The 25538-nt window shown below is 44.2% G+C and overlaps 1 protein-coding gene and 1 non-coding gene across 2 annotated transcripts; both read left to right on the plus strand.

Annotated features, from left to right (window-relative positions):
• The first annotated feature begins 5305 nt into the window (after window positions 1-5305).
• Hdhd5 (haloacid dehalogenase like hydrolase domain containing 5) lies at window positions 5306-23918 on the plus strand. Its single transcript, XM_047551257.1, has 8 exons — window positions 5306-5757; window positions 14080-14283; window positions 15720-15832; window positions 17363-17456; window positions 19020-19053; window positions 20263-20437; window positions 22579-22767; window positions 22957-23918. The coding sequence occupies exons 1-8, from the start codon at window positions 5641-5643 to the stop codon at window positions 23288-23290; spliced, it is 1260 nt and encodes a 419-aa protein (XP_047407213.1). The 5' UTR covers window positions 5306-5640; the 3' UTR covers window positions 23291-23918.
• Trnam-cau (transfer RNA methionine (anticodon CAU)) lies at window positions 14304-14377 on the plus strand. The gene has a single exon. It is a non-coding gene; the product is annotated as a tRNA-Met (tRNA).
• Window positions 23919-25538: the final 1620 nt, after the last annotated feature.

Raw genomic sequence — 25538 nt, forward strand, 5'->3', positions numbered from 1 at the left:
CTATGTCCCCAGCCCTTATTATATTAAAAAAAATTGTGACCTCAAAAATTAGTGACCTCTAAAATTAGTGATTTCCAAGTTGACTAAGAACAGTGAAGCTAGAGGGTTATTTAGGTGTATCCTCAGTAAAAATTTCATCTCATGCAAACATTCTGTTTCTGTGGTTTTATCAGGGTCTCACCAGGGGTCTGTTGCAAAGAGCACAAGGATAGAGAAGCAACATGTCCTGCTACAAAGGGTAATAGTTTATTGTGCACAGGGGTTTATTTTGTTGTCCCAGTCTTTTGTCCTACCATGGTGGTCTGTCTCACCACGATAGCCTTCAAGGAAGGCTCCAATGACTAGAAGACCTCCTGCTAAGCTCCACATCTCAATGTTCCCACCATTTCCAAACCATACCAAGATGTGGACTAAGCCTTTAACACATGGGTCTTTAGGGAACACTTATGCCCTGACTCAGAGTGACCCCCTATTATAGTCTGGATCTTGCGGAGGGGTACCAGTGGGATTGGGCAGTTCTCCCTCTGCACTGCCCACCCATGAGGCTGGCATCTGGAGAACCATTAGACTTACCAGGGGCGAACTCAACTCCCTGCCCTATTCCTAAGTCCACTTCTCTCCTGTGGGGACCTGGAAGCCTGCAGGGGGTTCCATACCTGTGTAATAATCCTATACCCAAACTATGAGGAAAATCATAAGGGGCCCAGATGGTTCTTTCACAGGCTCCTTGGCACCAGCTTTCCCCTCCCAGGGTCACTGGCAGGAAGGGGTAAAGAATAAATTGAGAGGATCTATATCCCCCATATTCCTTTAAGCTCTGCCGGAGATGCCATGGTTGCAGCCATATTGGAAGATCTTGGCTCTGCCCTGACCTGCAAGTGCCCTGCAGCCTGGGGAAAGTCTGGGAATCAAAAATGTACAGGAAGGTTAGGGGGCTGGGAGTCTAGAGGAATAGCCACCAGGTGTTGAATAGGGAAGCTAAGGACCAATCAGAACCCCTTCACTTGGAAGTCATGCACTTTCACAGTGCTTACAATTCTGTATTCTGGGGTTTTCTTCCTCTTCCTCTCTTTTGGGTTTTAAATTTTTTCTTGATCAGTTTTCTCTTACCTCTTCCTTTTCTCTCTCTTCTTCTCCAGCCCCCCCTTCTTCAATTCATTCCTCTTCCTTCCTTTTTATTGCCTTGTTTTTTCCCCCTTAGAAATCAACCTTTATTCAATACGGACACATGGGAGAAAGCAGCCCCCAGGCTGCCCAGGAGCAGGGGTGGCAGGCCTGGCTGAGAAACAGGCTGGCAGCCAGGGTTCCGAATCTCTGAGGGGCTCTCTCACTACCTGGACCTGGCCAATCTCTCTGCAGCAGCCCAGTGAGGGTCTCTGATCTTTGTGTTGTGCCAGCATTTCATGCACCTTGGGCCAGCTAACCTCTCTCAGGCTTCAGTTCCTTGGAGAAGCTGGAAAGGGGATCCAGGAGAGGACAGACAGACAAAGGTAACAAGGGATGTGACAAATGCAAGAAGAGTTGGGCAGGTTTGGGGACAAAGGGAACAAGAACACAGGGCTGCTAGACTATATCTCTGAGGGGAACACATCAGTGTGACCCTGAGCTCTTGATTTTCTTCTACAGATGGGTGGGGGGATCTGAAAGTAGATCCTTGTACCCTACTCCCTCCTCTGCTGGGGGCAAGTAGGCACATGCCTGTCTTTCTGGCAACTGAGAGGCTGAGGCTGGAGGATTGAAAGTTTGTGGTCAACCTGGACAACTGGGTGAGAGTCTGTCTCAAAACAAACAAATAAATTAAATAAATAAAAAGGGCTAGAGATGTAACTCAATGGAAGAGCCAGGTGTGATGGCACATGCCTATAATCCCAGCTAGTTGGGAGGCTGAGGCAGAAGGATCACAAGATGAGGCCAGCCTAGGCAATTTAGGGAGATTCTTTCATAGAATAGAATAGAATAGAATAGAATAGAATAGAACAGAATAGAACAAAATAAAATAAATAGCTGGAAATATAGCTCAGTGGTAGAGTACTTGCTTAGTACGCGTGAGGTCTGGGTTCCATCCCCAGCACTGCAAAAATAAATAAATAATGCTTGCTTTCCTGCTTCCAGGAAAACTAAATCCACTGAAGAATGGAATGACAGAATACATAGGGAAAAAAATGTCAGCCTCATTACTACTTATTTTTTTAAATTAAAAAAAATTTTTTTTTTAGTTCTGGGGGTGGAACTCAGGGCATCTTGCATGTCAGGCAAGTACTCTGTTGTCAAACTACACTCTGGCCCTTCATCTTCATTACTGCTAATGACTCATTGAAGTGTTGGAGAACCTGATTTAGTAAGGAGACAAAATGGGCTTGCTAATGCTACCATTGTATTACACTTAACCTGTGGTCATTGGCACAGATGCAAATCCCAGCCTTCCTCCCTTGCAGGGACTGGCAGATCACCCAGGTAATGATGGGCTGGCTCCTAGGGAGAGAGAAGACTGAGCCACATTTGCTGTGTTCTTTCTTCCAAGCTCACTTGTCAGGTTCTTCACGTTTCCTCTTCCCTGATGGAGAGAGGCCAGGAGCACTGTGAATAGGTTCCTTATTCAGGGAAACTCAGGAGTAGGGAAACGAGTACTTGTCCCCTAAAGAGATGAACTCTACAACTTCTCAGAATTCTGCCTAAGCAGGACTGAGTGGACCTGGGGCAAGTCATGTGTGTGTGAGAGAGGGAGGGAGGGAGACATCACTGCAAACCCTTTACTGACCCTGACCAGGCCTAGTCCACCACTTCTCTGTGGCCTGTTACCTATTCTCCGCTCTCCTATAGTCACAGCATCTCCTTTACTCCTCAAGTAGGAACCCATGAACTGTCTGTCCTGACCTTGGCCTAGAATAAGTTCCTGCCCTTTGACAGCTCTGAACCCTGAACAAGTTCTTTGAATGGTAATCTTATCTGACCACCAACAACGACTCTTTGCATTCATATATGCTCCCTGTTTTTGCTCTCAGTTCAGCCTCCTGAACCCCTGGAGCAGCCTTAACTCTCTTCTAGCCTTTCTGTAATACATAATATTGTATATTATATTATATAATATTGTATATTATGTATACAATATTATATACATGTATAATATTACTAGTAAAGTGTGATGTGTGACTTGAGTATTATAGATATTAGAAATTAAGATTGGAATAAAAGAACTTGTGACTGCCTGGCCTACAAGTATTCAGTAAACTGACATTGATGAAGGAGGTGTGGCCTGCAAAATTAATGTTATTCAATAAATTCTGACATTGTAGAAATATACAAATATGTTTGATCTTTATTAATGACATAATATGCTCATGAGAGTGATGGGGCAAAATAGGATCCTGGGTACTTCATAAGTTTTTGGAGGCACAATATCATGCCTATATTGTTGTTCTCTCCTGATTTGTTAGTTAGTGAAACACATTTTTCTTTCTTATGTAAGCCAATATCTTTGGAGGTTTGCAGTTTGCAAGTTTGAGTCCAGCCTCAGCATCTCAGCAAGACACTGTCTCAAAAAAATAAAAGCTCTGGGAAGTAGTTCAGTGGTAGAGAGCCCCTGGGTTCCTGGGTTTCTTCCTCAATATTGAAAAACAAGAAAGTGATCAAGTTGTAAAACTGCACAGTGGTACATGCTGGTAATCCCAGGGACTCAGAAGACTGAGGCAGGAGGGTTGCAAGTTTGAGGCCAGTCTTAGCAATTTAGCAAGACTCTGTCTCGAAAAAAATTATTATGTACATGTTTTTAAGTTTTTTTTTCTTCCTTTTTTTTTGTAGTATTGGGGATTTAACCCAGGGCCTCATACAAGCATCCCTCACCCCAGGGAAACTTCACCAGTAAGCTACATCCCCGACCCTTTGCAACAGGGTCTCACTAAGTTGCCAAGGTTGGCCTCAAACTTGCAATCTTTCTGCTTTAGCATCCTGAGTCATTATAGGTGTGTGCCAATATGCTAGGCCATATTAAATTTTTGTTTGTTTCTTTGGGTACTGGGAAGTGAATCCGGGGGCACTTAACCACTGAGCCACATCCCCAGCTCCATTTTGTATTTTATTTAGATGCAGGGTCTCACCAGTAACTTAGCACCTCGCTAGGTTGCTGAGGGTGGCTTTGAACTGGTGATCCTCATGATCCTCCTTGCCTTAGCCTCCAAAGTCGCTGGGATTACAGGTGTATGCCACTGCGCCCAGCTGTGTTTGTTTTTTTGCTGTGCATCAGACACAGTGCTCACACATGCAAGGCAAGTGTTTACCTCTGAACTCTATCTCCAGCCTGTGAACATACTTTAAAAGCAGCACCCCAAGAACCTTCCAATTAATAATTGTTTCTAAGTGGTTCAATAGCAGGAAAAGAGATTAAGAACTTTCCAATCTTGGAAAGCTATGTCCTCTGGCAGGACCAATGTGTTTGAGTATTGTAGGTTTGGCTAATATAAATCAGTCTTCCAGATGCTGATCAACAGCTTGCGCTGACTTAAGATCTTGCCCTTCAAGTTGAGAGCCAAAGCTTATTGCTAATTTCTCTGTTAGCAGAGTTTCTGTCCATTCCCCAATCCCTTCCTCCCTACATGTAGACTCCATTCTTAACATGACAATTCCAAGGTCAAAGAGCCTGGAAGGAGACATACAATAAATTTCAACTAGTGAGAAATGAGACTTCTTCCTTGCAGCAGGATCCTACCCTTCCCCCAGCCCTTCATTGCCAGATCAAGTTCTGGCCAGAGCCTCCACGGAAGTACTCAACTTTCCCTTGGCTCTCAAATGACCAAAGTCCATTATTTTCTTATTTGAGGCTGAAGTGGTGAAGAACTGCTGGCGAGCAGCTGTGCTCAAAAGGTATTTGCTAAAAGTAGTTATCTGACTTTTCTCAGAACAGTTTCCCTTCCTCTTTGCGGGTGCTGGGGATTGGATGCATGCTAGGCCAGTGCTCTATCACAGCTACAGCCCCAGCCCAATGGCAGTTCTTTTCTACAGGTGTTATACACCTGTCTCAAACTCTCTACAAAGTATGAGCTTTGGGTGATTATTCACATACACACTCTCCCTGGGTGTTAGCTTACTGCCTAAGTAGAACTTAAAAACATTTACTGAAAAAAAATGAAAGCATTGGCACCGGACCTTCATTCCTCGATTGGCTGGGATTCTGGAGACTTGAACCTCAAAAGGGGTTTGCATTCCCAAACTCACCTTGAAATCAAGGTTAAGTTCCCTCTACATAACGCTCCAAGCCCCGCCCTACAGCGAACGTCACCGAGGTTTCAGGAAGCTGCGACAGGCACGTTCCAGAGACTCAGTAGCTAGTCAGGGGCAGTACAGGTGCCAGCCCACCACGGCCGTGCCCACCGTACAACCGACTGCTGGCTCTAAATCTTTTGTCTGCTAAGTGGCAGGTCCTTGTCCTCTTCGCCTCTTCGCTGCCACACGACCAGTAGGGCGACCGCGGGGCGCGTTCTCCTCTGCTCTTGGGGCCAGCCTCGGTGCGCTCCGAGCTCCGGCTCCGGGACAGAGTGGACTTCCGACTACAACTCCCGAGAGGCCTCGCGCCGGAGGCCGCTGCTTGGCTGAAAGGCGGTGGCGGTGCAGGCTGCACAGGCAGCACGTGCGCACGGCGGGCGGCCGATGGCTGCGCTCCGCCGGGTAGCGGCGCTCCGCACGGAGCTCAGGCTCTGCGGACAAGTGGCGCGCGCTGCTTGGGGGCTCTCACCCCGGAGGGGTTACGCCCTAAGCCCGGCTGAGGTGAGAAGGCCTGGGTTCCCTGCGGGGCGCACGGGGCGAGGGGCGGGAGCGAGGGCCCAGAGGGCCACCCGGCGCCCCGGGCCTCCTGGGAAAAGGCCTTGGTGAGACTACTGGTCTTCAGTGCACTTCCATCTTCCCTGAGGCCCAGAGTCCCCGGCGCCCCGCTCACCTGCCTCACGGGCAATCTACAGCGCCTTTGGCCTCGAGAAGTTACCGCAAGCGGAGATCTACCAAAACAAGCCCCCGAATCCTCCTCAGGATGGTTTCTTGGCCCCTTGCTGCGCCCCAGCAGCCCTAGGTTTCTCAGCAGTTTCTTTGGTCTTATTTTTGCGTTCTGGGTATGATTCTTGCTCTTCCTCTTTGATTTTCACTATGAGAACATTTTGGGTGTGGTTTTCAAGCTTATTTCAAAGAGATTTGGGGTCTTGCGGTTGATACCCTTTTGAGTCACACCTATAGTGGACAGTGCAGAAGTGACTGTGGGTTTGGTGCAGCTTTTTGCTTTGATCCCATTCACTTTGCTTATAGGGAGCAACTGTTCCGTGCAGAATTAGGGGAAGGTGAATGAGATCATAGATGATGAGTGCGAGGAAGAGAGCTGGGTTAGGTAGGGTCCACAATTTGTGCCAGGTACTGTAAAGGTATGTAAATCTCAACAATTTGGAGGAAGGTGTGCTGCTGGTATTAGTGAGGAAGCCTGAGCTTGGAGTTCAGTGTTTACATACAAGGTCAAAAGCTGGTAGACTATGAAAGGAAGCTTAAACTAAGTTTGTTAGATACATAGCCCTCACACTCCTCTGCACCCCCCCCCCCCCCCCCCCCCGCCCGTGGTACATGGAAATTGAACCCAGAGACGCTCTTACCACTGAGCCATATTCCCAGCCCTTCTAAACATTGGAGAAAGGATCTCGCTAAATTGCTTAGGGCCTTTCTGAGTTGCTGAGGCTGGCCTTAGACTTTGATCCTCCTGCCTCAGTCTCCTGTAACACTGGGATTACAGGCATGTGCCATCATGCCTGATAATTTTGCCTTTTCTTAAAACAGAATCACATGTCTTCTAAACTCAGTTTCTGTATGTAGTAAGATAACGTTTTACATATACAGTAATCCTTTTATCTTTTTACTTTTTGGTACTTGGGATTGAACCCAGGGGCACTCTACTGCTGAGCTACGTCCCAAGCCCTTTCTATTATTTATTTATGTATGTATTCTTATTTATTTATTTTTGGAAACAGGGGATTGAACTCAGGTGCACTCAACCACTGAACCACATCCCCAGCCCTGTTTTTTTGTATTTTATTTAGAGACAGGGTCTCACTGAGTTGCTTAGCGCCTCCCCATTGCTGAGGCTGGCTTTGAACTCATGATTCACCTGCCTCAGCCTCCTGAGTTGCTAGAATTATGGTGTGGGCCACTGTGTCCAGCTCCTTTTATGTTTTTAAATTATATAAAACACATAAGACTAGGGATATACTGTCGTGCACTTGCCTAGTGTAGGCAAAACCCTGGGTTTGATCTCCACCACCACACACACACACAAAACCAAAATCATTAAAACACTTAGTGCCTACTTTTTGCCAGGCACTATTCTAAGTACCTAACAGTTATTAAATTCATACAATCTTTGTAACAACTCTGTAAGGTAAGCTGTTGTTATTCCCATTTTACAGATGGAGGAACTGAGACACAGAGAGGTTAAGCAACTTGCCCAAGGGCACACAGCTGGTAAGTGGCAGTATCTGGAACTCAGGTAGTCTGGTGCTAGAGTCCAAGCCCTTAACAATGTTACCATTGTTACTTTACTTGACTGTGGTCATAGAACTAGAAGTGACCAAGCTAGAAGTATGGAATGTGTTGATAAAAGGACTTTGTAAATTTTAGGGATAAAGATACAAGGAACTCTTACCATAACTTATAGCTATTGCATTGGCTGTAGCATCTTTGCAGGTCCTGAGATATCTCCAAGTGACTTTGTTGGTAGAGTAGACAAAGGAAAGATAGGGATGTGGCATAGCATAGAATTTATGAGTATTAGCTTTAGAATTGAATCCTGCTGGGTGTAGTGGTGCATGCTTGTAATCCCAGTGACTCTGGGAGGTTGAGGCAAGAAGATCAAGGCCAGCCTCAGCAATTTGGTGAAACCCTGGCTTAAAATTTATAGATAAATAAATAAATAAGAGCTGGGATGTAGTTCAGGGGTAGAGTACCCCTGGGTTCAATCTCCATGGCGGGGGTGCGGTTTGAGGGGAAGGAATCCTGCCTGCACTGTTTATTAGCTATTTAGCTTAAGGCAAATTACTTAGTGTTCTAAGTGTCAGCAGGAAGTGTCACTAAGTGTCTCTGTAATGGGGATATTATTTACCATGCAGTGTTTTTGTTTTTTGAGAATAAATAAGATCTACATAGGGTGACTAACGTGTAGAATAGTGACATATATAGTTGTAGTAGGGATTGTTATTACCCTTGAACCATACCAAACCAATTCTAAGAAAGAAACAAAACCACAAAGGAGTATCTCATGGTCCTTTCGTTTCAAATTAATGTTAAATATCACACATCTTATCATCAGAGAAATGAACTTTAGGTAAAGAATCTAGCCTAATACTCAAGACTAGTTTAAAAAAAATCAAGTGATACAGAAGAAAAATCAGAATACAGAGATGAGAGAATAGAAGAAAAAGTCTATCTCCTTCTCCTCTTTCTCTCTTATTAATTAATTAGTTAATTTATTTATTTATTTTTGCAGTACTGGGGATTGAACCCAGGGGTACTCTATCACTGAGCTACATCCCAACCCCAGCTCTTTAAAAAAAAATTTCAGACAAGGTCTTGCTAATTCGCCAAGGCTGACCTCAAATTTTCAGTCCTCCTGCCTCAGCTTCCTGAGTGACTGGGATCATAAGCCTGTGCCACTGTGTCTGACTGACAGTTTTATCTCCAGGGGCTTGCCTTCTGGGAGTCACCAACTCTTCCCTCAGAAGAGCCTGAAGGGAGAGGTCTGTCTTAATTCTTTCTAATCTTTTATCCTTTGGGTCATTCAACATACAGTCAATCTTCCTTGAGTACCTTCTAGTGTATAAGTACTATATCAGTGTGTGGTATAGTCCAAATCAGACCCTCTCTTTGTTCAGATCCATGTAGTGATTCTCTTTGAGAAGAGTAAGAAAAATAGTTGCAGTAGTAAGGATTTTCATTGTCTGAAAAGAACAATGGTTCTTTTTTCCCAGGAAAAGAGTTTTAAGGGGATTTACCTTGAAATCTATTCATTGGCCCAAGTTAGGATCCCATTCTGGTGAAATTTGTCAGGCTGCAGGGAGCCTGAGGGCCACTGGGTACATGAATATACCAAGTACAGAGAAGAACTGGAACACATAGCTGGGGGCTGGCGGGAGATAAGGGAAGCAGCATTTTCCAGACAAAGGGGAACCTCCTTTGCTCCCTTGCTTGCTCTGAGGTACTATCCTTGATTAGTGGGCAGAGTCCTGATTAGCTGCTACTGCAGTTTGAAGTGAAATCCTGAATCCACACTTGTTAACTGGGTGGCCCTTTCCTCATTCTTGCTGAAGTTGATTTTTTTTTTTTAATGCTGGGGATTGATCCCAGGGCCTCACACATGCTAGGCTAGTGTTCTACCAGCTGAGCTACATACATCCCCAGACCTGAAGTTGGTTTTTATGTGTCTGGTCAGATTCTTCAATGACTACACATAGAGCACCATAGATAAGCCAAACACATTTTGCTAGGTAATACCATTTGGAGATAAGACACTTTCTCAAAGTGAGGGTACATGTAGCTGGGCATGGTGGCGCATGCCTATAATCCCAGTGACTCAGGAGGCTGAGGGAGGAGGATCATGAGTTCAAGGCCAGCCCCAGAAATGTAGCAAGACCCTGTCTCAAACTAAAAAATTAAAAAAGGGCTGGGGTTGTAGCTCAGTGGTAAATAGTCCCTGGGTTCAATCCTCAGTACTCCTCCTTCTTCTGTCCCCGCTTCCCCAAAAAACAATGGTACAAGGAATAAAACTGTTGTATGTCTGGTTCACAACAAGATCAGGCTTTGAGACTTTGGATACTGTTTAGGCATTTCTTACATGGCCTGAAGGACTTGCTTTCTTTCTGGCAGCCGTTTTCTGGTGATGACAAGTGATTTGGTTTGCATTAACTACCTCCTGTTTTTCAGCATCCCTGTCTCCAGCTTGGTGTTGTATCTGCCCTTGTCTAAGCCTGGGAGGTTCTGCATGTGCTAGTGTACAGGAGCTGAAGGCTGCTTCCCTGGGTGTTGCCTGCTTAGTGGGAGGGGGACAGGATCATTACTTTGCAGTTACTCCTCTTCCTATTTTACTTGACCCAAAAATGTGACCTTAGGCTTCTTTGACCTTAAACCCTCTTGATTTTCCTTCTCACCCTGCCTGTTCCTTCGCAGTCTTTTGCTGGCAGCTTTTACATGGTCCATCTTTATTTTTATTTTTATTTTTTTTTTTAATATTTTTTTAGTTGTAGATGGACATAATACCTTTATTTTATTTATTCATTTTTATGTGGTGCTGAGAATTGAACCCAGTGCCTCATACATACCAGGCAAGCACTCTACCATTGAGCGACAACTCCAGCCCTACGTGGTCCATCTTTAAATGGCATTGTTCTTCTTAGTTTCCTGAGAGAAGAAACTTACCCAGTTTTCATCTCCAGGACATTCTTTCCAGTGTTCCAGGTTTATTCATACCTGTCCCACAGGTCCATTGTAAAAGTTTCTTTTATTTTCTTCCAACTTCCCTCCTGCTGCTTCTCCTTGATTTCCATGAGAGATCAGCAGATCAGCATCCATTCTTCCAGGTTCTTTTTTTGGGGAGTATCGGGGAGTACCAGGGATTGAACTCAGGGGTTCAACCACTGAGCCACATCCCCAGCCCTATTTTGTATTTTATTTAGAGTCAGGGTCTCACTGAGTTGCTTAGGACCTCAATTTTGCTGAGACTGGCTTTGAACTTGTGATCCTCCTGCCTCAGCCTCCAGAACCACAGGAGTGCGCCGTGGTGCCTGGCATGGTGCAGGCTCCCCTAACGCACCACATTCCCTCCTCTCTCTTTTATTTATTTTTTTGGTATTGGAGATTGAACCCAGGGGTGCTTAAGCACTGAGCCACATCCCCAGCCCATTTTTAAAAATATTTCATTTATAGACAGAGTCTCATCGAGTTGCTTAGTGCCTTGTTAAATTGCTGAGGCTGGCTTTGAACTCTCCATCCTCCTGCCTCAGCTTCCTGAGCTGCTGGGCACATGCCTGGCTCCCCATCATCTTAGGGTTGACAGTTCTGTGGTTCCTTGTCTCAGCATTTTATCCACTGAACTGTAGGCATGTCTGTGCTTTTGTCTTGCCTATCTAGTCTGGTGCCCATGGGGCTTGGAGCTCAGGCTCTAGAAGAGTTGTTACATGCATGCATTTATTTAACTCTTTCATTGTCTATCTCAAAATTACCATCTAAGAAATTACTTGTGTTCAGTTCTTATTTACTCAGAACCTAAATCTTATTTGCATTTGCAAAAATGCTGCAGTTTTAGTGGTTTGTTTTCTAGACAGTTTATTCTGTCACTCCAGCTGGGTGATAAGGAACTGGAAAAGTGGATATCTGTGTTTTTAATTGCTTTTCACAGTTATGCAGAGTCCTGTACATAGAGTAGATGCATGTAGTAAGAATGGCATGACCTAGTTGACACCAACAATAGCAGACAGGTTAGATTAGTTTTGACAATTGAAAACATCTTGTATGTTAGTAGGCAGTTTGTAAAATAAGAGCTGGAGTGGATTTTCAAAAAAGAAAATATTTAATCTCATGAATCCAGAAAGTGCAGATGGAGATAACGTATTACTTTTTTTGATATTTAGATTTAAAAATGTTTCATCATTAACTGATACATGTAAAAATCAATATTGTAAGGATGAAGTGTGTTGTTAGTGGTCATGTAGGTTGATATATGTTTTTGGAGAAGAGTTTCTCAGTAGGTATTATATAATTACCATGTTTGTACTCTTCAATTTATTACTCCTGCTTTAAAGATCTGTCCTAGCTGGGCACAGTATTGTATGTCTATAATCCCAGCAACTCTGGAGGCTGAGATGGGAGGATCACAGCTCAGCAACTTAGTGAGATCCTGTCTCAAAATAAAAAATAAAAAGAGCTAGGGTTAAGTACTCCTGCGGTCAATTCCTGGTACAAAAAAAAAAAAAAAAAAAAAAAAAGGAATCTATTCTACAAAGGGTTTGGGCTTGGGTGTAGCTCAGTGGTAGAATACTTGCCTAGTGTAAGCAAGGCACTGGGTTCCATCCCCAGCACTGGGGGGAGATCTGATGGAGGGGAATATAATGTTAGTGGATTATTCACTAAGATGATTTGAGCTAGAAATGATATCTAGGAAGTAGAGCTATGTGTGCTGATATGGAAAGATAGCTAAGAGATAACAGCTTTAAAAAAAGCAAGATGAGCAGGGTATCATGGCACACACCTATAATACCAGCTACTTGGGAGTCTGAGGCATGAAGATAGCATGTTCAAGTCCAACTTGACAATTTAATAAGATCCTGGCTCAAAATAGAAAAAGGAGAAATGGGTGTCGTGGTGCACCCCTGTAATCCCAGCAGCTTGGGAGGCTGAGGCAGGAGGATTTCAAGTTGAAAGCCAGCCTCAGTAATTTAGCAAGACCCTAAGCAACTCAGTAAGACCCTGTCTCTAAATAAAATACAAAAAGGGGTAGGGACATGGCTCAGTGGTTAAGCACCCCTAGATTCAATCCCTGGTACTGAATAAAAGAGGGACAGGGGGCATAGCTGAGTGGTGGAGTGCTTGCCTACATCTGCAGAGCCCTGGATTTGATCCCCACTACTGCAAAAAGAAAACGAAGAGTAAGATGGAAAACAAAGTACAGCATGATTTCATTTGTGTGTAGGCCTGCACAAGTGCATGTACATGGGGGTATGTAACTAACATGTAAAAGATGTATGTGCTATGTATTTATTCATAGACATCTCTGGAAGATACACAAGGGAGGGAACAGAGCCAGGTAGAAGAAGGAGGCAGAAACATTTGAAACATTTCTGTATTATCTGTATCCACAGAGGTGTTTCATTTGTTTAACTTTGTATGTGTTCTGATAAAACAAAATTTTAAATGATGTTTATGAAGGCTATTGTAACCAGTAAAAACGTTTATGATATATCAAGCAAAAAGAACAAGATGCAAAATTACATATGTAATTGCAATTTATAATTGTAGCTATAGGATAAACAATAAGAAAAGGACAGAAAAGCACAGGGATATAGTGGCTTTTTTTTTAGGGCTGCTTTACCACTGAACTACACCTCCCCAGACTTTTTTTTTTTTAATGTTATTTTATTTTGACACAGGGTCTTGCTGAGTTGCCAAGGTTGGCCTTGCACTCGAAATCTTGCCTCAATTGCTCAGCTACTACTCCCTGCAGAAATGTATAAATGGGTTGTGTTAAAGTGCTAGAATTATATTTGCTTTGAATTCCTTTATTTTCTAATTTAAAAGTTGTTTTATGTTAATTATGCAGAAAAAAATTTTTCAATATTGGGGATAGAACCTAGGGGGACTCTACCACCAAGCTATATCCCTAGCCATTTTATTTTTTACTTAAATAAGTAAATATATTGGGTCCTGGGGATTTAACCCAGGGGCAATTTAACACTGAGCTGTATCCACAGCTCTTTTTTATTTTTTATTTTGAGATGATCTCACTAAGTTGATCAGGGCCTCCCTAAATTGGTGGTCTTGGACTTGCAATCCTGTGTCTCAGCCTCCGGAGCCGCTGGAATTATAGATATGTACCATTTTTCTTGGCTCTTTTATTTTTTATTTTGAAACTAATCTTGTTAAGTTATCCAAGCTGGCCTTGAATTTGAGATTCTCCTGCTTCAACCTCCAGAGTTGCTGGGATTATAGGTGTGTTTCACTACACCTGCTGCAAAAAATAATTTTAATTAAGTATTTACATGCTTAAAACACACATACACACAAAGAATAATTCTTTGTTATAATTGGATTTAGCTAATCAGAAATTCCATGCCTGGCATAGGTCAGTTGTAGAGTGCACGTTTAGCATGCATAAGCCCTGGGTTTGAAGTATGGTGGTAAGAGAAAAACAATCCCATGCCTTCATTTTTTTTCCTTTCTGATGTAGTTTCTCAAGGGCTATGAATGACTGACCTGAGGATGACATCAAGCCTCTGTAAGCGTTGTTTCTTTTTCCTTCCTCCCCTTCTGCCTCTTGACTCATGTGGTGGTAATTCTCTTTTCTTCTCTCTGCAGAGCTCACCCACTTTTGGGTTCCTGTTGGACATCGATGGAGTGCTGGTGCGGGGTCATAGAGTGATCCCTGCTGCTCTAGAAGCATTCCGCAGGCTGGTGAACTTCCAGGGGCAGCTGCGTGTGCCTGTGGTTTTTGTGACAAATGCTGGGAACATCCTACAACATAGCAAAGCCCAGGAACTTTCTGCCTTGTTGGGGTGCAAGGTAAAGAAGCAGCAGAGGGCTGGGGATGTAGCTCAGTTGGTAGAGTGCTTGCCTCATAAGCACAAGGCCCTGGGTTCAATCCCCAGCACCAAAAAAAAAAAAAAAAAAAGAAAGAAAGAAAGAAAAAAAGAAGTAGCAGAGGCATGGAAGCCAAGGACCAGGTTCCTAATGGAACCCTATTCTAGTGCTATGTTCCTTTCCTGGGGTTGGGGTAGAGTGTCAGTAAACCCTAGTTTGTGGTCAGTTGGGTCAATGGAAATCTTTCAATCCTATGGGAAAAATAACTTGAAGTTTATGCCTCCCCCTCATGAAAAGACTCCTTGCTAGGTCTTTTACACACATACATAGCATGTACATGGTGAATGAGCACCAAAATCTTGCCCTCGTACTTGGCAGTTTTAGTTTATCCTCTTTGTATCCATGTTTCCCCCTTGGTGCATCAGGGTTGTCTTTTGGAGTTTTAGCCCCTGGAAGACAAGAATCACATTTGTCTAAAACTCCACATGCCAGGCAGGACTGTGTAATAATAGCCCTTGTTTTTCATAAATAAGAGGTGAACAGCTGCATGAGCACTTGCCTCCCAAAGTCATCTGTCTTCACCTGCTAGTGGTTCCATGCTCCCTCCTGACATGGGCTTAATCTTGTGTATCGAGGATAAATTTAGGGACTGGGGTGTTGCTTAGTAATGGAGTACCTGCCTAGCAAGTGTGAGGCCCTGGGTTCAAGTCCCAGCATTGAATAAAATATGATGGGGATAGTAGTAGTGGTGGTGAATTTAGTTTTTGGAAGGAATCCTTTGGAACCACAGCAGTAAAAAAGTGGCTGATTGGTTGGGTGATACTACTTGAGGTTGAACACAGAGGTAAAGGAATGAAACCGGTTCCCTGTTATGGTTTCCAGAGAGGGTTTTAAAAGTATTCTGAGTAAAGACTGAAGTAAAGGTTAGAGTTAGTTTAAATATTGAAAAACTAAGTCTTGGACCGGGGACAAGACTCAGTGATAGAATGCTTGCCTGGCAGCTACAGGGCCCTGAGTTCATTCCCCAACACAGTCTTTTGGTAGAACCAAAACCAAAAAGTTGAAGTCTAGGGCAGATTTCTATGACAGTGACAAAGAACGTGAGCAAACCCGTGGTTTCCCCTTAGGAAATCTAAGGGGGCGACGGAGTAAAGCCCAGCAGAATTGGCGAGTGGTCAAACCTCCCATTTGATGGCTTTTCTGTTCTCTTGTTTGGTGTATAGCAGAAACCAAATCAGGCAGATTCTTCTCATGACTGTTTGGGTAAGTTTTAGAAGTGTCAGGTGCCAAAAAGGGCATTTCCACTCTTCATTTCCTGGACAGTTTTTTCCTTCCTAGGTGAATGACTCTACTACCTAGGTCTCCATTATGTTTCCTCAATCATGTATCTTCCTCTGCTCTCTTCTCCTACCCTACAGGTGGATCCAGACCAAGTTATTCTCTCTCACAGCCCCATGAAGCTCTTCTCCCAGTATCATGACAAGCGGATGCTAGTATCTGGACAGGGACCTGTGGTAGAGAATGCCCAGGCGTATCCTTTTGGTCCTTTGCTCTAATTGGAAAGGAAGGGACAGGACTGGGGTATGCCTCCCTCTGCCAAGTGAGAACCATAGTGAGGAGTGTTGGGTTTAGGATGCCAAGGTGCACAGGCTGTATGGTAGGCTCTCAGGGAGTGAGGATAAGTTCTTTGTGTGGTCATTCTTCATGCCTGGTGGTTCTTGAAAGCCAGTCTACGTGCTGCTGCATCAGAATCTTCTGCAAAGTTCAGACTAGAGTCCTGGGCCTTACCATTGGATAAAGTCTTGGTTCACTTGGTTATAGGTCAGATTCAGGATTTTTTTTTTTTTTTTGTGGTGCTGGTGAATGAACCCAGGGCCTTGTGCTTGATAGGCAAGCACTCTACAACTAGGTTTGGAAAGCATGGTCCAGCCCTCTTCCTTGGGTTACTCAATCAGAAGAGGATGCAGTCCTTCAAGCAGCTGCTTCATTTATTCTGGATCTTCTGGGTATCACACTGTGCTGTGTGCTCCAGAGGGGCAGAGGACCAAGATAAAAGAATTGGGATTGTGACTTAATCAAAGGGTTTATACTTGAGGCAAGAGTACACACCAATGAACAGTAAAGGAAGTGTAGCTCAGTGGTGGAGCACCCTCTTAGCTTGTGTAAGGCCTTAGGATTGAGCTCCAGCATCACACACATATAATTACAGGAAAAAAAAAAAAAAAAAAAAAAAAGACTGGCATATGACTGAAGGCTACAAAGAGTGGGATGGGTTTTTGGTGTCACAGGCATCAAAGGGAAGGGACTGTACCTGCAACTGGAATGACTGTGGTTTCATGGAGTGTTAGGGCTTTGCCCAGGAGATGGTTAGGGTTTTCTTGCTATGATAGGTAGGAGGTTAGAATGGAATGGGGGTGAGGGTAAGAGAGAAGGAAGAGAGGACCTGGGATGGGAAACCTTGGGAGTTAACTCAGGACAGAGGGTAGTTAATGCAGGCATTATTGCTGATGGGATGATGTGATGGAGTTGTTACTTTAGGCAAATTGATTTCAAGAGTCACTTGAAACCATGTCCAGTTAAGACTAAATTGCAACTGAGAATAGGAAGGTGGAGGCAGGTCTTAGAGGAGATAATGCTAGAGCTGGCTTAGCTTGTCCTTCAAGGTTTATTTCTATTTAACTTGTCTAAGACTATGCATGGCTCTTCAGCCCACTGAATCTCCTCCGAATGCAGCATTTCTGGCAGCACTGTTCATGGAGTGCTGGTTTGGGTGGATTCTGAGTATGTGTAAGCTCCTTGAGGACAGAGATTTATATGCCTTTCACCTGGGGTAGGACCTGGCACCTGGAATGTACCTAGTGGCTGTTAAGGGATTGCCCTTGGCATTGCTCACCTCCACTCTGATTGTACCATCACAGCCTGGTACATGCAGGAGTTATGACAAGAATGCCTGTGTGTTGTGCTCAAGACTGAATCTAGTTCTGCTCGCTTGTGGTCTGATGCATTCAGAAGGGCATCTTCCCTAGAACTGTCCAGCTTTGTTTTCCTGATCTTGCTCCAGACTGGGCTTCCAGAATGTTGTTACTGTGGATGAGCTGCGAATGGCCTTCCCAATTCTGGACATGGTGGATCTTGAGCGGCGACCGAAGACCACGGTAATAAAGAGTACAGGTTGGGTCATTTCACCCTCTGTAACACTCCCAGAGTTTCAGTGTTCAGTTCTGTCTTGTTCCCTGGGTTGGCTCCTCACCGTGACCTTGCTGCCTTCCTGCTGAGAGCTGTGTTTGTTCCTGTTCTGCACTATGGCCTCCTTGGAGGTAGCATCTGGCTTTCTTCAAGTTCCCTGGAGAGATGAGAGTGGCTCAGAGAAGCAGAAGGAGCCAAACCCTAGCCTTTTTGCTTTTTTGAAATCAGCTGGGATCCCCTTTTCTGAGCCTTAGCATCTCCTCCAACCAGTAGTTCTGTATTTACTGGCAGGCTTTCCCAGTGTTGCTTGGGAGAATCATTAACCTCTATTAAATCACTCAACTGCTATTCCTTTATTCTGAAACATGGACAAAGACTTGCCTTTGTCAGGAGCAGCTTGCTCATGAAAAAAAAAAATAGTAATCCTGCTTATCTAGCCATGTGCCTTTGGGGTTTGGCTCATAATCAAACACTGACTTGATTTCTTTCTTCTTCTTCATTTTTTCCCCCCCAGTGCTAGGGATTGAACTCATGGCTGTGTGCATAGTAGGCAAGTACTCTACTCCTGAGCCCATGATTTCTTATCTCTTATGATCCAGGCTTCTCACCGATCCTCTCCAATATGGCTGCCTGTCTCTTAAGGTGCCCCTTGACCCACTTTTCTCATGTGAACTTTATATATATCATGTAACTTATGTTTGAAGTCATACCATTCTCCAAATTAGATGAAATGCATTTATAAGCAAACAATTTTATTTATTTATATAGCATAAGTCCTTCCAGAGTTTTCCAGTTGTAGACACTTACTCCTCTTGGAGAACTTTCTCCTTGAACCATGCAAATTCTGTGGAGAGCCAGAACACAGAGTGAGGACAGATCTCAGAGTAGTTTAGAGCCTTAGTCCCACAGAGGGGAAGTGACTCACCCCTGGTCTTTGGTGGCAAAGCCAAGACTGCAATGGTCTGTGGAAGGAATAGACCCCAAGAACTTGGTAAAGTGAAGGATCCTGCCTCCCAAATTGTCATTAAGACATGGTCTGCCATGACCTGAAGGCTCCTTTTTCTCCATGGGCTGCCTTTGCCATTAGCTACCTGATTCTAGGGTGTCTTGCTTGGCTCTTGTCTTTCTTCCTATCCTAGCTGGGGAAAGATGGCTGACCACCCCTCCTCCTTTTACTATTTTTTTTTTTTTTTTTTGCGGTACTGGGGATCGAACTCAGGGCCTTGTGCTTGCAAGGCAAGCACTCTACCAGCTGAGCTATCTCCCCAGCTATACCCCTCCTCCTGACTGACTTCATATGTGGTATTCTTCAGCCTGTGCTGGGACCAACCTGGTCGTCATCTTTTCTCCTTTTTCTGTGAATCTTCTTCCTCAGTCCTGTGCCACTTTTCCTTGGCTTGGCCTGGACTGTGGGAAGGCCTCTGACCTGTGTGGAATGTGTCATTCCTCTCACCCACCCCTGAAGACTGGTGTGTGATTCTCCAGGAGTGGCAAGTGACTGTTGGTTGATGGTCCTCTTTGTCTCTTGACAGCCCCTTCTGAGGAATGACTTCCCGGCCATTGAAGGTAAAAGAGGTCCTCCTCCCAAGTGGGTGTGGGGTCTTTTTCTCTCTCCTTTCAGGACCTCAGGCTATTTTACTGTGACTGTTTGCCTTCAGTCTGCTAGAGTGACAGGAAGGCATTGTGCAGCAGGGCACCCGGGTTCTGGTCCTGGATCTGCTATTCTCTACCTCTGAGACTTTTGTTAATTTTTCCTTCCTTGTGCTGCTCACCTTATGCTGAAAAATTGTAAGCTTAGAGAATGTTAGAATGCAAAGGCACCTAGAGGCAGTCTAGTCCAGTGTTTCTCAATTCTTCCCTTATATAGGAAAAATATTGTAACATCCTCTTTGGTATCCTGAAATAAAAGTCATTGGTAACTCGACTTTCATATACACATATTAAAAATTAGTTTAGTAAAAAACCCTAAATGTAATATGGGAAAATAAAAGGAAAACATTTTAGTAAAAGGGTTATAATGTATTTCAATATTGATTATTATCCATGAAGTAAAATATTTGCACTAAACCTATAGAGTCATGTGAGTATTACAGCCACAGATGCAGACTGATGTAAGAGTGTTGATAGGTGTGAAATATATAGATGTGTGTTATTGGGGGCAACATTGACATTGGTGATTTTCCAAAATAGAGAATAACTCTTAGCTGGGTATGGTGACTTGTGCCTGTAATCCCATCGGCTTGGGAGACTGAGACAGGAAGATCGAGAGTTCAAAGCCAGTCTCAGCAAATGCAAGGCACTAAGCAACTTGGTGAGATTTTGTCTTTAAATAAAATACAAAATAGGGCTGGGGATGTGGCTCAGTGGTCAAGTGCCCCTGGGTTCAATCCCCCATACCACCCCTGCCCCCCAAAAAGAATAACTCTTGGTAAAATTTAAGAAAAAGTATTTTTACATGATCATTATATTTTTTGAAAAAAGCAGTATTTATTAAAACAGTACAAAAATACTTTTTGATTATCTGTAAAAGGAATTGGCTGTAGTAACTGTGAACAAGTTGTTCGCCTACATGAATATCATGTGGGACATTTGGATGCTATTAGGGCATGGGACAACTTAATTATGTGGGACTAGCCTTATCCTGTGGTGAAGAGCTTTGAGTAGGTGGCACCAGCTGGCATCTGCTACCTCCTGAAGGCCTTCTGCCTACCTGCCCATCACAAAGGGCAGATCCAATACCCTATACCCCTTGTCCCTGTGCCTTTGCTGTTTAAGGGGTGCTCCTCCTTGGAGAGCCAGTCCGCTGGGAGACAAGCCTGCAGCTGATCATGGATGTCCTCCTCAGCAATGGGAACCCTGGGACTGGACTGGCAACAGCCCCATACCCCCATCTCCCTGTCTTGGCCAGCAACATGGATCTCCTTTGGATGGCTGAAGCCAAGATGCCCAGGTGAGGACCAAGGGCCCCCAACCTTGGCCCTGGCAGCTCACTTCTAGCTGCTGCTTGGGCAGTCCTGTGGACAGTTTGCCACCTATGATTCTGATGCTCTGGGTGGTTGGAACCCACCTAGTCAGGCCCTGTAGTTGCCATGGTAACTTGGCCTCTGGGAGGACATTCAAGGATCACTTCACATGTTAAATATTAAACTAAAAATGTAGATTACTGAGCATGACAATATATTGAAATGATTTTGAACACATTCTGCTCTCATAATCTTTTTTTTTCGTACATTTTTTAATTGGTGCATTATAGTTACATATAATGAATGGAATTTATTATTACAATTTTGTACATGCGCACAATGTACCCTCATAATCTTAACTGAATATGCCCTTGTCTAGGGGAACCCAAACAGACAATTTTTGAGGTATTATTAATGCAAATTAGTCAACTGCTTCTCCTTCCTTACCTGTGTCCCATAGCATTGGTTCTTTCATTTCTTTGTTTGCTTTTACCCTGGAGATGTAGGGGCAGGGAAGCCAGGATTCTTCTGATGGTCACATAGACCAGAGAACTGAGACAAAGTGGATAAGGTACATGGGTATTGAGGAATCCCATGTTCTCTGTTCAGCTGTGATGACCTTATCTGTCCTGTCCTTTTCTGAGGCTGACAGGTGACCCTTTTTCTGATCCTCAAAGTGCTTTAATGCAAAGCCAGTTAATGCTGCTCTTATTTGCAAGGCCAGTCTTGGGTCTTCTCATCCTGCCATTCACTCCCAGTGGTTGGTCAACGAGGGTGGTCAGGGCCCCTGACTGCCTCAATTTCATGATCAGTAGCCCCAAAGAGACAGGGGTGTATTTTGGTCTCTCTTGTCATTTTTGAAGTGTATTCTGTAACTTGAGGTTTGGCATTGTCTCTAAGGTGTTATTCCTAGGGTTTGGGTGCTGACTCTAGATTGAGCCAAGGGTTGGTTATGTAGTTGTGCACTGAATACATTTCAGTTTATGAATCAAATTCAAGATTAAATTTTCATTCAGCTTAGCCAGGTTTGTGATAAGATTTTCACTCAATAGTTGAAAAATTAAAAATAGCATTCCTTATATAAACAAGTGACTCTGAAATGTCATTAATATGTAACATATCAGTTAGGATTTTGTTTTAGATGAAAACATAAAACATACCTTAAACAAGATAGACCTTTCTTTGTTTTTTTGGTTTTTGTTTTTCCCTCATATGAAATAAGTCTGGAGTCAGCAGCCCTGGACCTGTCAGGGACCTTCTGTTTCCCTGCTGTGCCATTCTAAGTCCTTCACTACATAATCCACTGTGGCTCAAATGCCAGCCATCATATTAGCATTCTAAGTGGCAGAGAGGAGTAGAGGAGGGAAGAGAAGAGCAGCACCCCCTCCTCACTGTTAAGGATGCTTAATAAAGTTTTAGACTGGCACTTTTGTTTAATGAACTATTTAGTGCTAGTTTTGCTTTATGGCTATATCTAGCTGCAAGGGAGGCAGGGAATTTACTTTTTATACCCAGTGGCAATATGTTCAGCTGAAAGTTGATACGAAGAAAAAAGGGTAGAATGGCAGTCAGTAGTCTGCCACAAATCTAAAGCAGACCTTGTTATTATTATTTTTTGGTCCTGGGGATTGAACCCAGGGGCACTTAACCACTGAGCCATATCTCCAGCCCTTTTTATTTTATTTTTTAAATTTTGAAATAGGGTCTCACTAAGTTGCTTAGGGCCTTGCTAAGTTGTTGAGGCTGGACTTGAACTTGCAGTCCTCCTGCCTCAGCCTCCTGAGTTGCTGGGATTAAAGTTGTACACCACCACGTCCGGCTAAAGCAAACTTTAAACTTAGATTTCTGGAGTCAGACTGTCTGCTTGTAATCTTAGCTCTGCCACTGTGAGTACCATCTCTCTCTTGTTGTGCCTCAGTTTCCTCATATGTAAAATGAGTATAATAGTATCTGTCCCATGGGGTATTTGAGTGTTAAATGTGAGATGTTCTTCGCTGCTACTAGAAATGTTTTAACCTTGCTCTAGTCACCCCCAGGGCCCTGGAATAAAAGCTTAGTACAGTGGGTACTGCTTAGGGCCTGGCAGGTAGTCTGGAAGACTGAGCTGCTGATCCCTCTTCTTGGACAGGTTTGGCCATGGCACCTTTCTACTTTGTCTGGAAACCATCTACCGGAAAGTAACAGGCAAGGAACTGAGATATGAGGGTCTGATGGGCAAACCCAGCATCCTCACTTACCAGTATGCGGAGGACCTGATCAGGCAGCAGGCGGAGAGGCGGGGCTGGGCTGCCCCCATCCAGAAGCTCTATGCTGTAGGGTAAGTTTCATGTCACCTCCTCATCCCTTTCACAATTCCCTTCCCCTTCCTTCTTTGTTCTTCCTGCCCTTGTTTCCCTATATCTGAGTCACACTTGTAGCCACCAAGTTGTTCTCCACTCTCTTTACCTTGAGACACTGAACTTGGGTTTTCTCCTCTTTCCTTTTCCGGTTTGGCTGCCCCTGCCAGCGATAACCCTATGTCAGATGTCTACGGTGCCAATTTGTTCCACCAGTACCTACAGATGGTGAAGCATGGCAGGGCAGAGGAACTAGTACCTGGTGGCCTGTGGAAGCAGCGGCCCTCAGCAACCCAGAGCTGCGCCTCCATCCTGGTGTGTACTGGAGTGTATAGTCCCCAGAACCTGGGGTCCACGGGACCTGCCCAGGGAGGAGCGGAGCCTCCATTCCATGGCCACCGGGACTTCAACTTCAGTCCAGGGCTCATGGAGGCATCTCATGTTGTGAATGATGTGAATGAGGCTGTGCAGCTGGTTTTCCACCAGGAAGGCTGGACTTTGTAGTGAAGGGTGTGCATCAGAGGCAAGGGAGGAGGAGGGAGCCTGGGCCACAGGTGAATCCTGTTTGCTGGGTTCTGATCAGGTCACAGTGTCAAATTATGGCCTGCTTCTCTTGCCACTTTGCCTGCTGCCCCAGTGCTAGGATATCACTGGTCAAGAACCATAGTGGACTGGGGGTATAGTTCAGTATGCAAGAGGCCCTGGGTTCCATCTCAAGCTACAAAAACAATAACAACAACAAGAAGGCAGTGACTTATTTTTCCTGCTGGACAGTAGCCACAGAAATGTACCAGAGAAGCATTTCACATGGAACCATTGAGATTTCTGAGCCCAGTTCCCATGTGCCTCTCCTGGCAGTCTGACCTCAGGTCATTCCCTTTACCTCTGTGCCTCATGTTCCTCCTCCTTTTAGTAGGAACTTCTGAAAAATGGGGAGGCAGTGTGGAATAATGTGAAAGTTTCTGCAGACCCTTTACTCATTGAAGGAACCACTGTTTTTCAGCAAGGTGTGTAGCGAACACTCACAAACTAGTTTTTATTGTATTTTAGTTTATTGGCCAGAGACTTTGGGGCTTATTTTTTTAAAATTAAAGTCATCCTAATAAATATTCATTATGTTGTCTCTCGTGAAGCTGTGTCTGGAATGTACTAAAGTCCTGTGGGGAGTGGGGAGTGGGTGAGTGGTATATACTAGTCTCTCTGGAGGCAGAGAGATCTGTGGCATTTCACTCCATAAGGTGCTCTGGTCTCCCTTTCTACCTCTGTTCTTTCCACCTCCAAACCCACACCCAGCCTGGGCTGTGAATCCTGAGTCTGTCTAGGAATGAGTTATGCCTAGCTTTGGCATATGCTTAGCAACTTCCTTGGCATGGAAAAGAAAAGGGATCTTGTTTGTGGTCTGTTCTAAAGAAGGGAGTTTTTCCATGGAGATTCTCAAAAGCATGTGTTTCTTCTTATAGTCCTTTCTCTAGGAGTAATCCAACTCCATTTTTCATTTGTTGGTATCTCCCATGACCTCAGTATCTGTCACATTCTCTGGTGCTGTAGTTTGGATGTTGAATGTCCCTCAAAGGCCCATGTGTTAAAGTCTTGGTCTCCTGTGTGGTACTCTTGGGAGGTGGTGCAATCTTTGGGAGGTCTTCAGGTCATTGGGGGCATGTCCCTTGTTTGGATCTATAGTGTTCTCCCAAAGGCTCATGTGTTGGAGGCTTATTCCCTAGTGTAGCAATGTTTAGACATGGGACATTTGGGAAATGATCTCATATGTTGGTTAGTCCACTGATGGTTTATAATTTTTTTAATTTCTCTCTCTCTCTCTTTTTTTTTTTTTTTTTTTTTTTGGTACTGGGGATTGAACCCAGGGGTGCTTAACCACTGAGTCACATTCCAGCCCTTTTTATTTTGAGACAGGTCTTACCAAGTTGTTGAGGGCCTCACGAAGTTGCTGAGGCTCACCTCAAACTTGTGATCCTCCTGCTCCAGCCTCCTGAATTGCTGGGATTACAGGCATGCGCCATCATGCCTGCTGATGGTTCATAATTTAATGGACTCTTGGGAAGTGGTGGAAACTGTAGGAGGTGGGGCCTACTTGGAGGAAGTAACTGGGGGCATGCCTGGAAGGATCTATCTTGTCCCTGGCCCTTTCCTCTCTGTCTTACTTTGCTTCCCAGATGTCATACAACTCTGTTCCACCCTATGTTACCTGTCATGATGTTCTGCCTCCCCAAAAGCCCAAAGTGATGGGATCTAGTAGCCAGGGACTAAAACATCTGAAGCCATAAGCAAAAATAAATCTTCCCTCTAAGTTGATTTCTCAGGTATTTTGTCACAGTGATGGAAGACTGATAACATACCCTGGATTGGGATAGTGGGACCACAACTCCTTTCTCTTCCCTTTTGTTTCCTGGCAGTGAGGTGAACAGGTTTTGCTTTGCCAAGTGCTTCTGCCATCTTGTGCTGCCTCACCACAGGCCTAAGAGAATGGGGCCATTCTATCATGGGCCAAATCCACAAGTGTGATCCAAAATTAACCTTTTTTCTTTATAAGTTTATATATATCAAATATTTGCCACTACCCAACCTGGCTTTTTCTTTTTCCTTAAGACACTTTTGGCTATATCTGACTGACATCTTGACACCTTTGATTGCGTCATAATTGTTTGGAAGTGAGGGAATAAAGATTGAGAGAGGATGGCCAGTGGAATAGAATTAAAAGTTGGCATCTGAGAGTTGAATGAAGAACATGTTTCAG

The sequence above is a fragment of the Sciurus carolinensis genome, chromosome 4 (genome assembly GCF_902686445.1).
Source record: "Sciurus carolinensis chromosome 4, mSciCar1.2, whole genome shotgun sequence".
Lineage (NCBI taxonomy): Eukaryota > Metazoa > Chordata > Mammalia > Rodentia > Sciuridae > Sciurus > Sciurus carolinensis.